Source organism: Ochlerotatus camptorhynchus, unplaced genomic scaffold (assembly GCF_037179485.1).
Source record: "Ochlerotatus camptorhynchus isolate MF236.1 unplaced genomic scaffold, CSIRO-AGI_Acam_v1.1 ptg000012l, whole genome shotgun sequence".
In the NCBI taxonomy this organism is placed as follows: Eukaryota; Metazoa; Arthropoda; class Insecta; order Diptera; family Culicidae; genus Ochlerotatus; species Ochlerotatus camptorhynchus.
This window is the reverse complement of record NW_027040504.1, coordinates 3,041,276-3,055,064: the sequence shown is the minus strand read 5'-3', so window position 1 is coordinate 3,055,064 and position 13,789 is coordinate 3,041,276. Positions and strand designations below refer to the sequence as shown.

At 40.4% G+C, this 13,789-nt stretch overlaps 1 protein-coding gene across 2 annotated transcripts in view; it reads left to right on the top strand.

Annotated features, from left to right (window-relative positions):
- LOC135700728 (uncharacterized) overlaps positions 1-13,789 on the top strand; it is a 310,244-nt gene that overhangs the window by 273,812 nt on the left and 22,643 nt on the right. For both annotated transcript variants that reach the window (XM_065221344.1, XM_065221353.1), the window contains exons 4-5: positions 640-1,067; positions 10,677-10,787. In XM_065221344.1, the coding sequence (XP_065077416.1) occupies positions 1,005-1,067; positions 10,677-10,787 (174 nt within the window). In that variant the 5' untranslated portion in view covers positions 640-1,004. The remainder of the gene's footprint in view (positions 1-639; positions 1,068-10,676; positions 10,788-13,789) is intronic.

Genomic DNA, 13,789 nt, shown 5'->3' with positions numbered 1-13,789 from the left:
TGTGCGAATGTTGGTAACATTTCCGGGAAGGATCCCTCATGAATCTGCTCCTTTATACTTTCCCCAGTCATCATCGAACAATTCTAACAATCAAAAACCTGCGCAACTTCAAAGAGCTGGTGATGCAAATATCCCACCATTTTCCCATTCTCCAGAGAAACGGCGACGACTGGGGGGCGTGTGTGAGAAAACTGTGAATATTCGAGTTTTCGCCCGAAAACAGAAAATACACCCTCGTCGTCGCCCCACAATATGGGGATCAAATATTCAACAGGTATTTCACTGCTGAGTGTGGTGTACCGAAAATATACCCCCCAGCAGGCCCATATTGCCGTCGATTTTCCAACAGCAAAAAAGGGAGGCAACCGGTGTTTGTTTGCATTTTCTTCCGTCGTGCGAATCACATAGCATTGAACGGCCGTTGAGTCTGACTCATCATTGAGTTCCGTTTACTCAAATTCGCAAAAATGTTCGTCACTCACAGACTGAGTAAAATTTTACTCAAATATCACATTTGAGTGACATTGAGTAAACGGACCTCAAATGTGAGTCAGATTCAACGGCCGTGCATACCAAACAAAAAGCCGAAGCAACAGATTTTCCTAATGAAAAATGTTTCCTTCACCTTTCCCGTTTCAGAATTGTTTGAAGTGGTGGTACAGTCGGCGCAATCAACCCGGATGGATCCGTCGGAAAGCGGTGGCAAGCATGCACTACTACTGCAGCAGTGGAAGGAATATCCTACCATCAGTGCTGCCCGAAAGCAGTGAAGCGTGAATGATCTCTATCCGTCCGTCGTGTTGAGGTGGGCGTTGGATCCGGAGAAGTTGGAAGTGTTTTGAACCGTATTACAATCCGGCGGCCACAAGAAAAATCTAACAAAAAGCGACGCCGTGAGTGAAAGCTCCTTCGCTCGCTGAGCGTGTGTGTGTGTGTGCGAGTGTGTGAGAGTGTATTTACTGCACGGACGACAAGGGGTCACAGCGAGGAATACTTCATCCGCAATGCCAACGACCACGGTGAAAAACGAGGCGAACGAACAGCACAGCGATTGTGATAATGAGGAGGTGGGTTCACTGAAAATTTTATTCAACAATTTCGGGTGTTACAAGTGTGGACTTTCGGAGGGCCGTTTCATGTCAGAATTGCACTTCAGATTGGTGAGGTATGGCCACGATTCCGAGGAGAAGGGTTTTATTTTTCTTGGGAAGAAGAAAGATGAAAATGGTCACTGGCCACGGACGCATCTGGCATCCCGTAAAAAATTACCATAGTGATACAATGAAATGTTTTGTAACCATACACACTAGACTGATGCAAAATTTGATATTTTCGCTTCACAGTGTACAAACGGTTTCAAATCGGGTCCTGAATAGCCTCCAAAAGTTTAAACTCATTTGACTGAAACTGATGGCACAAACCATTTGAAGTTTATATGGAAGTTACTATGCGAAAACAAAACTTTTTGTTCATTGTCTGTTAACAAGTTCTATCGCTATTCTTATGGGAACTTTTATCAGCTACAACTTTGCATTTTTTTTTCAGCCAAACGTCAAATTAAATAGTTATAAATTGTTTAAGAGATTGATAATCTTATGGCAAGATTAAGCAACTGTATTGTGGGCAACACTGTATTCTGCAGTGTAACATAGTAGCCATGGTTTTTGTCCTCTATTCTACGCGCCATAAACACCAATGTTGCCTGCTGAACAGATGATTGAGCATAATCATAAGACATCAGTGACTTGAATCATTAATAACTTGTGTTCCTTACATTTGATCGAAAACTGGTCTTCAACAAAATTGTAGCTGTGAAAATGTTCAAGAAGCTCAGCTAAAGTAGAGTGAACTGGTGAATTTTGAGATACAAATGAATCGAAATTATGGTTTCTCCATAGTAATTCCCATATAAACTTCAAATGGTTTGTGCCAAGTCAGTTTCTTACTAAATGACTTCAAATTTTGGAAGACTAATCAGGGCCCAATTTGGGACCGTTTGAGTACTGTGGAGCTAAAATTTCAAATTTTGCATCAGTCCAATACAAACGCAAAAAATAAATTTTAATATTACATCCAAGAGGAGGATGCATTTCCATCCTTTCGAAAATCTCATGTAATTTTCATGGCCTCAAAAATAAACAAAAGCAGCCTAATGTCAGTTCGTGCACTGTATTAATGATAATTTTGTCCATTTTGGCATATTACTTGCCAATATGCCATATTTTCGACACGATTGAAGTGCATCCACTTTGATGTGATATCAAAATTAATATTTTGCTGTGCAATAGAAATTATTGTATTTACAGTAAATCGTATTCTTCAATGCACACAGCGTAAATATTAACGTTTTTTTTTGACAAAACTCAGGTAATCATGACAGATCCTGACGCATTTTGTCTCGCGTTGTTTTCAAAGATCAAAATGTCATAATTACCTTATATTTGTCAATTATGTAAATATTTACACTTCATGCATTGAAGAATTGTCCACAACGATAAAATATTCCTAGAATTTAAAGTTTCCTCAATACAATCTACGGTAAAGGAATTCTACAATAGAACAAGGGAGTTGTTATGTATCTCAACTATACAAACAATCACTTTTCTTGAACAAACTTTTTTCCTGAACAAATTTGAGCCATTTACCATTAATTATATTGCTCTTCTATTGTTTAACATTCATATTGTATGGATGTATTGTGGATCTATTCTAACAACAATATTTTAAATTCACTTGTGTGATACGCATATACAGCCATTCCATAGCAAAACGATATAGTGGTTCTCAGAATTTCGTAACAATTGGTAGTTTTGTTCCTTATCAATAAATACTAGACCATTATTTTTTTTTTATTTTATCATTAGGGTGACCATTTCCATGTTAGGGTGGTCCAAAAAAACGATTTTTTTTTCTTTCTTTTTCTTCCAAAAATGATTTTTTTTTTAAATCATTACATTTCAAAAAGTTTTAAAAATTGGAATTGTGTATAGAAAAACTTCGATTGTATTTGTTATTTTTTTTATGGTTTTCATGGTTTGTAGACAATGGGCGTAAAACGTTTTTTATATTTTTCTTTGAAAATTTAGGCTTTTCTACACAACATATAAAAAAATCAGCGATGTATTTTTCTTTGTTTTTGAGTTACGTTTTTTTGAAATTATCATGTTTAGAAATTTCGCCCAATACGACTAGATTACCCTGCGTCTCCATTGATACATATCGAATGTAACATGGTTACATTACTTACTTATTTCAATTTCTGATCCTAGACTACCAATTTCTAAACATGATAATTTCAAAAAATCGTACCGTAAAACGGGGTAACATTGATAGTTTTTTAAACTATATTCTACATAATTTTTACAGCAATGAATGTTTTTCAAATTTTAAATTTTTAAAACAAGTACTGAGGATTCAAGAATCAATTCGTTACTAATATGTTTAACGGAAATTAAAGCATTTGCACTTTTTTTTTAGTTTTGTGACCGAACTTCAGTTTTTTGATTTGGGGTTACTTTGATAATGCTCGATGAATGTAGAAAAAAAGGGTGAAACTCTAACAATTTAGATCTTTAAATATGAAACTTTGAATGAGTATATAATCAGAAGACATCATAAGCAATAAGAGTACAACATTGAATTTTGTGATGGCTATATCGGAAATACTTTTCATAAGTGATGGTTTGAGTGCTTTCTCAAACAGGCGAAAAACACGAAAATTGTCTTTTAATATGTTTGTAAAATATGTAACACATACTATATAAAAACTATATACGATATCAACGGAAAAACCCTAAGCTACAATATGGAACCAATGTTTCTAATTTGGAAAAAGCGTAGCGAGTAAGTTTAGTCTTTACATTATACTATCAAAGTTACCCGCATTATCAAAGATACCCCTTTTTTCGGTAACTCAAAAACGAAGAAAAAACATCGCTGATTTTTTGATACATTGTGTATTGTCGAGTTTTTAGACTACCCTGACATGTAAACGGCCACCCTAATGAGAAAATAAAAATTACGGGTCTAATATTTTTCGATAAGGAACAAAACTACCAAATGTTACGAAATTCTGAGAACCGCTATATCGTTTTGCTATGGAATGGCTATATAATAATGTCTATTGATGGCAAAAGATTTTGTTGTGACTATACATATTTTATTTTAAGGTAATTGCATGGTTATTTCTTTCCGGGTTTCCTGGCAATTTTGATCAAACTTAATTCAGAAATTCTACTGTCTTCCTCTGGTAGTGTCTTCTGACGTAACCGGATTTGTTGTCTATTTTCCGCAAAAGATTCAGTTGATTTCCCCTGGAAGACTCATCCGACTCCTTCACAAAGTTTTATCCGACTTCCTAAGAAGTCCTTCTGCGCCCAACTGGGAGACATTAGATAATATTCAAGGGATACTCAACTCTGCACATCTCAATCTGTGCAAAATACTTTATCTGTGCTGTAAGCTGTGTCCAGCACGCAACGTGCCGAAGCGTGGCAATCAAGCTGTCGGTCTCAGTATTCCATGAGTTTGGCAACCCTGCAGTTATGACTTTTGAGATTTTGTGTTTACATTGTCAAGTTCTCACGGATGGTAAAACGAGCTATTTGTGTGCATATTGAATTGTATATACGTGGGTAATCGCTGTACCTGGCCTGTTTATAAGTAAAACGACCATCAAATAACACGCATGTGAGTCTATTTGTTGTTGTTGTTGTTGTTGTTGTTGTTGTTGTTGTTGTTGTTGTAGAACATTCATTCCTCTTGGTTCAACGATGCCAAACGAATGAGAAGATTAACATACGCTAGATTGTCGGCTACTACTGGAACTGTTAGCCAGTATACACTGACCGTTGAACCTCGAAGTTCAGCCCTTCCACGGTCCAGCTATGAGAAGAAAGTTCTGTACCGGGCGTCATTCTGGTAGACGTGCGCCGAATCCTGTATCATAAGTACTCAAATGGCGAGTGGAAGATGTGATACAACCTAGAAATCAGGAAGGCGATAGTAAATAGAAGCAGCAATACACCTTCAGTCGAGCCTTCCTAATGTCAGCAGTCGCTGTAAGGTATTGAATTCGTTTAACTGAGCTATAAATTTTTTGGTCAGATAGTCAAACGACTGCATCCATGACATTGAACTTATGAGCACCCTTATAAATAAACAGGAGGCACAAACCACTAAGATTGTTCATTAACGAATTTAAAATTTGCTAGTATTGCTCTTCTTCTTTCTCATGGCTCTCAACCTCTTACTTTTAATCCATTCATCAACATTTTCCATCGACTAATTTCCAACAGCATCCAAATACTGGTCCAAGATCTTGATACTGGTTGGTTAATTACTACCTCTTCTTTGTCTCTGCTTGTTGTTCCTTCATATTTGTCATCCTTGCTGGGTCTCGCCACAAACTTAAAAATAACTATTTTTACACGAGACGCAATCCATCATTGACGTAGATTATGGAACGTTAACTAGCATGTCATGTAAAATTAGGTGTTCCCAAACCGAAACATACACAACTCGACGAAAAGTACGATTGATTGAATTTATTTTCTCGTCTATTTCAACTGTTTCTTATGTCATTTGGGCCGCTTGCACGAGTCGGTCTCAGGACCAGGCATGGAAAATCATTTACATTCATTTGCCTCTAACTTTTTTCATCAACAGTATTTTGCAAAATGATGTATAGATCTTTTGTAAGTTTTGTTATTAGCTACAACTTTTGCTCATAACTCAAATCTGTATCTCTTATTCATCACAAACTAGAGCGTTCAGAACTTGTTACTGTTTTTCAGTGAATGTAAAATACATTCATTGAAAAACAGTAGTGGTATCTGTTCGCTCTGGTTCGTCATGCATCAAAGATACGAATTTAACTTGTTGACAAAAGTTGTAGATAATAAAAAAAACCTACAAAAGATCTATACATCATTTTGCGGAATGCTGTTGATGAAAAAAGTTAGAGCAAATGAATGTAAATGAATGCACGAAATGAATGCAAATGATTTTCCATGCCTGCTCAGGACATGTAAATTTACATGATTTATTGGTAGTGTGCGGAATTGGCTTCCAATTCAGATTGGCTCCGTTACCTCCGGTGTGGTTCCCTTTACAATTCTGTATGCAGAATCCTTTTAAATGTTGCTAATATGCGATCCATTAACTCCACCAGCCTCCACAGTCAATCGAATCTCCAAGATATTTCAGTCCATAGAATGAACTGTACGGCAAACATTATTGGTGGACCATCAATCGTATCAAGTGGTTCTACGGGAGAGTAACTACTGCGGTTGCTGATGCTTCTACAGAATGGCAGGATCGTTGTGGACCGGGTTCTTGTTGACACCATTTATCAATGCTGCAATTGGAACTGGATTCTGCAATTCTATTTTCCTATACAATTTGCGTTGGGTTCGGATCCTATGACCATCTGGGGTTAGTACGTAAGCAGGCATATTCTGCGCGACATGGTGAATTATTTGTTAGGGTTTCCTCCAAAACATAAATTCTTTCGAAATTATGGACATCCCTCAAATACCCTGTAGAATTTCTTTAGAGGTGTATCCCCCAAAAAGGCATAAGGGCACCAACAGTATCGGCAATTGTACAATTTTAATTGATTAGTCTATTAGGCTCTTCATCTTTGTTTAATTTGTTATTCTAATTTACGTATTCACGTTTTCCTACTAAAGGGTTATACGGTCAAAATTTGGTCAATATCAACTTGACGTATTTCTTTCAATTTTGCATTTAAAAAACCTGAACACCCCTCATTTTGAAGGTGTGTGTGTGTAGAATGTTGCTCCTATTTTGATTTTGGAATTCACTCTTCAGTTGTCAAAATGCCGTCCAAGCAAGAAGAGCAGCGTATCAAAATTTTGCTCGCGCATCGCGAAAATCCGAGCTACTCGCACGCAAAGTTGGCAAAATCGCTAAAAGTTGCCAAATCAACCGTTACAAATGTAATTAAAGTGTTTGGGGAACGTTTGTCGACAGCCAGGAAGTCTAGATCGGGGGGAAATCGAAAACCGGAAGCCGCTGAGACGACAAAGAGAGTTGCAGGTAGTTTCAAGCGAAACCCTAACCTCTCTCTCCGAGATGCCGCAAATAAGCTGGGTGTATCGTCTACAACCGTGCATCGAGCCAAAAAACGAGCCGGACTATCGACTTACAAGAAGGTAGTGACTCCAAATCGCGATGATAAACAAAATACGACGGCCAAAGCGCGATCCCGGAGGCTGTACACGACGATGCTGACGAAGTTTGACTGCGTGGTAATGGACGACGAAACCTACGTCAAAGCCGACTACAAGCAGCTTCCGGGACAGGAGCAAAAGGGAGGGGGAAGGTAGCAGATGTTTTCAAGCACATGAAACTGTCAAAGTTCGCAAAGAAATATCTGGTTTGGCAAGCCATCTGTACCTGTGGCTTGAAAAGCAGCATTTTTATAGCTTCCGGGACTGTCAACCAAGAAATTTACGTGAAAGAGTGTTTGAATAAACGTCTGCTGCCTTTCCTGAAGAAACACGGTTGTTCCGTACTGTTTTGGCCGGATTTGGCATCTTGCCATTACGGTAAAAAGGCCATGGAGTGGTACGTCGCCAACAACGTGCAGTCTACAGAATACCCCTTGGGGGAGAGGGGTGTTATGGTTGAATTGAAAAAAGTGATAACCTACCTAACTACGAGTATAACTTAAACTAACGTGCTAGATCACGTAGGATCTGATGAGTTGATCTCAGACAGGTGTCTCCGAACCTTTCTGGGACCTTTGGAATTTGAGGTGATGGCATTTGGCGCAACTCTCCCAGATTGGCATCCCGTATTCTGTTACGGGAAGGATGATTTGTTTGTAGACAGCAAGCTTATTTTTCAGGGACAGGGTAGACCTCCTGTTGATGAGTGAATACAGGGATCTTATCAGGATGTTACACTTGGTTTTAGTTTTATCAACGTGCTCCCTGAAAATCAGCTTGCTGTCTAGTGTTAAGCCAAGATAGACTACCTCTTTCGACCATTCCGCCACTGTGCCGTTCAGGCAGATCTTATTATTTTCCGACGGAACAAGTCTCGGAGATTTAGAATGTGGAAAGATGATGACACCGGTCGATGTCGTCGGTCGTTTCCGGGTGGACGTCATAGTCGATACTGGTGTCAATGCAGTGTTGTAACTGCGACCATTCTACTCGATGGTAGTTTCGCCGTGATGCTTGGAACTTGTTGATTGAGGAACTCACTTCAGCCACCACCGGATAGTGGTCCGAGCTGAGTTCCTGATACACGACAGGTTGCGAAATGTTGCTGATGTAGATATCGATGGTGGCGTGAGCACCGGACCTACTCAACCGAGTGGGAGTGTCCGGACTTAAGATGTTGTACTGCGTTTCCTGCAGATCGTTGTTCAGGATGGTGCCGTTTTGATTGCGTTTGGCATTCAGGTCGCCAGCGATGATGTATTTTTGCCGCCGCCGAGTCAGCTTGATGATATCTCGTCGAAGGTTCGCTGCCGACCCGTCCCTGTTGTTGACTTGTTTGGGGCAGTAAGCCGCAATGATGGTGATGGGGCCAAGCGATGTGCCAACTTCAACCCCGATGGCTTCGATAATTTTGAGTTGAAAGTACAGCAGCAGGTGGCAGTTGATGTTACGCCTCGCAGCAACGGCTACTCCCCCTCGTCTTGCACTGGTTCTGTCGAGTCTCAATAACCGAAAATCCAATAGGTAGATGTTGACTTTCGGCCTTAGATGGGTTTCGGTGATGATGGCAATGTCGATCTCCTTGGCGTTAAGGAAGTCAAGTAGTTCGATATGCTTGTTCTTCAGCGAGCAAGCGTTCCAATTTGTAATCTTTATAACTTCACAGTCCATACTTAGTGACAAGGGACAGGGTAGCATGAAGCTGTTCAGATCTGGTCTGGCAGGTGCGCAGGATGATGATGACCTCTGCCACAAGTGTCACAAGTTCCTCCGAGGTAAATAGGGAATCGTCGACGGACTCACCTGACACAGCACTGGCATACGATAAACCAGGGGCAGTGGAGGGACCTTGGTTCGGCTGAGCCGCTGCAGCAGTGAGGCGATGCTGGGCTGATACCCAGCGGGGGTGCTAAGGGCTCGTTAATTGTTGAGGGGAAGCGGTGCTAGGTTCGGGATGATTGTAAAAATCCACCTTGTTGTCCTTCAGGAAACTTCCGATAGCCTTGTACTCCTCCAGGCTGGATCACATAATTTTTGTTCCGACACTGCAGAGCTTAAACCGAGGCTGTAGGTTGTGATCTGTCAACACAGTCCTAAGCTGGTCAACATCCTTCATTGAAGTGAAGAGTGGGGGAATCCGCTCCATTTTTGTGATGGCAACGGCGTCACTACCACCTCCCTTGTCTTCCTCGAGCACTGAGAACTGGTTGCTTTGCAGCACACAGTTTTCAGCGTCGTTCATTGACGGTCATCCGGTCTGCGTTCGGTCCTTCTTCGTAGGACCTCCTACTGCTGATGCGCTAGTACGCCGGTTTTTGGCAAGTTGAACCAAACTTGCCAGAGCGTGTGAAGATGACGGCACTTCCACGCAGAGTTGCCAAAAGTAACTCTGTGTTTTTGCCCAAAAAAATCTTTTCATCTTAGTTATTGTCCAGAAAATATGTGATGATATCTGTGTTGATAATTTAAAAAAATTCCTTTGAAAAGTGATTCAGCCATTTTTCTGATAGAAACAACAAAATAGATAAACATATATGTATCATAAATTACTTATGGTTTGGCAAAAAAGAATACCTTTGACAGTTTTCATTCTCTTTTTTAATCCCGCAAAAATAAAACATGCTTAGATATATAAGTTGGTGATGGTAAAATAAGTTTAAATAATGTTTTGGTTTTAAACATCTCAAGTTTTATTTTCTTAAGGTTCGATCATATTTTATATTTTATATGTAATCTATTTAAACCCTAAAAATCTGTAATCTGTGAATACAGAATGTTGGTTTTAAAATCTCTGAAAAATCTGTAGAAATACAGATTTATCTGTAGTTTTGGTAACCCTCGTTCCACGGCGCGAAACGAAAAAAACGAAGAACGAAACAAAAAACTCGAGACAGCGAGCGGGAATCCGAACTGAATGAAAATTTCAACCATGTAAACACAAAGCAGTGATACCGCTTTATATTATATTCTATGTCAACCTTGTCATCGTGTGACGCATTGTTCTACGAAAAATTTAAGAACAGAAGATGTTTATATATGGACCCTATCTTCCTTATTTATACGCCAGCATTAGAGCCATTCTCAGTTTTGTGGTGTTGGATTAGGAACAAATAAGGTGCATTTATATGGGAGGTGGACTTATGTTGTATTTGGGCACATCAAATCTAGTGCGACCTCAGATAAGAATAAAGAAAAAAAAACAATCCTCCGTTATATTCAACATTTCTTAACAAACGCATTTGATTTTCCTATTCATACAATGTACTGTGCAGACTGACATGGAACGAACCCCCGGTAGGATTTAACCATTTCACATTGTGCAGCTCCATTTCAGCTCTAATGGAGCGCATATTTAACTTTTCCTGGTGCTGCTCCGTGAATAAATTAACCCTTTGTCGAAATACTCCTCTAATCAGTTGAGAGATCTCTTCATTTTCACGGTTTGTTTTCTGTTTTCCTTCTCCCCACCCCCGAAAACAGGAAGAGCCCAAGGACATGAAAAATGCGCATCTCATTATCAACGAGCTGAGGACTCGCTGTCGGAACCAGTCGGAGCAGATCATGTCGTGGAAGAAAGCCTACGCACTGCAGGTAAGAAGAATAAGAAATCCGATTGTTTGTATTCTGTATTCCTGGAAAAGAAAACAGACTCTGTCATCCCACGATTCCAGCGTCGTCGTCGTCGTCGTCGTCCGTCGTCGTCCGTCGTCGGTGTGGTGGGAAATATTTTCGCAATTTTACTGTCAACAAGAAGCCACAAGATGGGAAACGGATGGGGGGATGATATTGATGTTAATTAAATTAGGCTCCATGACATTGGCAGCGGAAGGAAGCGTTGTTGACGTCTTCACTGTTAATGAAGTGCCACTTAATTACGTAACGGCAAAGAAGCGGAAACACAATTTGGCGTATCACTTTGGGGTAATCTTCGGCAGCGTGATAGATTGGTGTCGGATAGGGAGCTTCATTTTGATAAAAAAAGTGATAGAATTATTATAGGCCACTCTCAAGTTTAAGATTGAGAACCAAAATGTGAGTCTGAATCTAGTAAAGATTGATGAAGGTTTAGAGGTCGCGCAGATGGGAAATTATTGAATTTCACTTGCATAATTGAATCATTGTTTTCAAAGGCAGATCCGTCCCTTTGTGTGTGAACAGAGGTGGTGGGGCCATCTGATAAACTACCTGTCAACAGATTTCCGAAACCAGTCAACTGGTTGCGGAATGCAATGGTGATGGATGGTTTCCTTGCATGCCATGAACATTTTTTTTTTTTACGTGGCGAAAAAACGTCTCTGGTGGTTTGTGGGAAGCTGTAAGATATTAAGATGGCACCAGGGAAGAAGTAGCATAAGCAACCAATCTGTTGGTAAACATTTTTCCCTGTGGGTTTATTGATAAAATAGGCAATGATTGATGAAATGTCATGCTTTTTATCTAAACATTTTCGCACTCCTCACCATCAAAAAAGCATTTCAGCTTAAGGACCAACTTCTTGATTTGACGACAAAGTAACTATTCCCCAATTACCGTCGAACAAAGAGTTTCTTCAACTATGTGCGACGTCGACGACGACGACGACGAAGATTGTTTGCCACCTTCCGGACGGACACGTTCGCTGCCCATATACAAGGCATATAGGTACGGTATCGCTTGCTCACGTACCTCCCGACTCGTTAGGAGAACAACTTCAAAGCTAACGTGCACAATTCCCAGCGTGGCATCCGAATCTGCCCCTCGCGTTCTCTAGTTTGTGAAACATTAATCAGCACCACGTTCTCGGCTGCTGATGGTGTAGAGTGCGTTACTCTTGCTGCTTCGCAGGATGGTAGGAGGTTGGTAGTAGGTAGTAGATGGATATCAAACCGAAATTAATTTCGTTCTCAGCACGTGATTCTGTTGAGTTGCTTTCTCCTACTCGTTGTCTGACGATGGCATTGTGTCAACAGGAGTTCATTGTTCATTTCGTGTAAATTTGTTGTCTATGTTTGACATCTCAGGCGGAGGATGTTCTTCGGTTGGATTTTCCAAGAACTTAACAAGCTAACAGCAGCAGATTTGGCAATAGCAACAGGGTAGCTTGAAAATTGTCAGAAATTCTCCATTAAATTACAGAAACTTTACTCCACCGCACCAGAACTCCACTCACACGTGCAGTCGTATCTTGTCGCAGTGAACCGCAAACAAACTGGCAGCTGCGGGGGAAACCACATGGACAATGAAAGGAGCAACTTTTCACGCCAAGGACCCTCAGCGATTTTCCGTTCCACAGATGATGGTGAACGACTTTTACCTTCAAGCGATTTCCCACCTCTTTCCTCCAGGTGTGCTTTGACCGACCTGACAGACAGTTGGACAAAGTTGTTTGCTTTCACGACGGATGGTCTGAGGATAGCAGCGACAAAGATGGTGGGACAGTGGTGGGAAACATATCCTAAGGGGGGCGACGCGTTTTATTGTGTTAGATAAAATGGAAAAATTTCAAAAACGTTTTAGAAAATGACAGTTTGTGATGGGAACTGCTGCTGGTTTCATCGTTCCTGGCGCTGATAGATGCAATAAAACCAACTTTCAACAGTAGCAGTTAGCTATAAAACTTTTCGCATTACATGCGCGGTTAGTAACCGCGTAAGTCAATGTTCACGACTTTGCACGGTATATCGGATCGAATGAATGTCCTCCAGCAAAGTTGAAGTTCGCTATTATTTTGCCCACCACGCCTTTTGCTCAGTCCCTCTCACGGAAATATCAATCATTCCGATTTTCAAAAGCAGACAGTAAATCCGTGATGTGGCGTTTCGACATCTACCATACACGGAAAGAGTGGGTAGCTGTATAGATTTTCTTTACCATATCAATTGACTAGTGTGGGGGGGGGGGGGGTGAATAAATCAAAGAACGCACGTGAATTTCCGAATCCTTCTTCCGTTCGCAAGGCTGCCAACGAAGATGGAACGTTCACTTCCGCTCAGAACGCCCCCGGTTAGCCATGCATGTTTTTTTACAATTTATGGTATCCTATGAACGCAGAAGCCTGCCGTGCGACAGCAAAGTGACGTAAACGCCTCTATGGTCAATCTTAGAATAGCACCTATTGATGCCAAACAAAGACATGATTTTGAACCATTACACGGTGTTACTACATGACAATAAAACTTTTCAATTGACTCATTGTAGATTGTTCGTGTAGTCGAGTACTCGAAGAAATCGAATTGTAAATTATTCTAACAACTCCAAAATTTAAAGTTATTATTAAAACCGATTTTGGGTAGTTACTATCTTGAGTATCCAAATCATTTCGACGTAGGCCTACGTCTGCGATTTCTATATGGGGGTACAGTTCGTGAAAACCAAAAATGGAACAGGAAACAAAATTGTGAAAGATTTTGAACGTTAATAGCTCAGCTGCCCCTGGTCCAATTTCAAATTTTTTATCACCAATCGATCAGCAATATTTTTACGCATCGAAGCAATGCAACAAGAAACTATTGAAAAAGTGGTAAATGTCCAGCATTGTCCAAAAGCGTCGAATTAACTAATAAATCGACCAATTACGTACATGGTCGGGGTTCAATCTCAGGCCCGTCCCCATC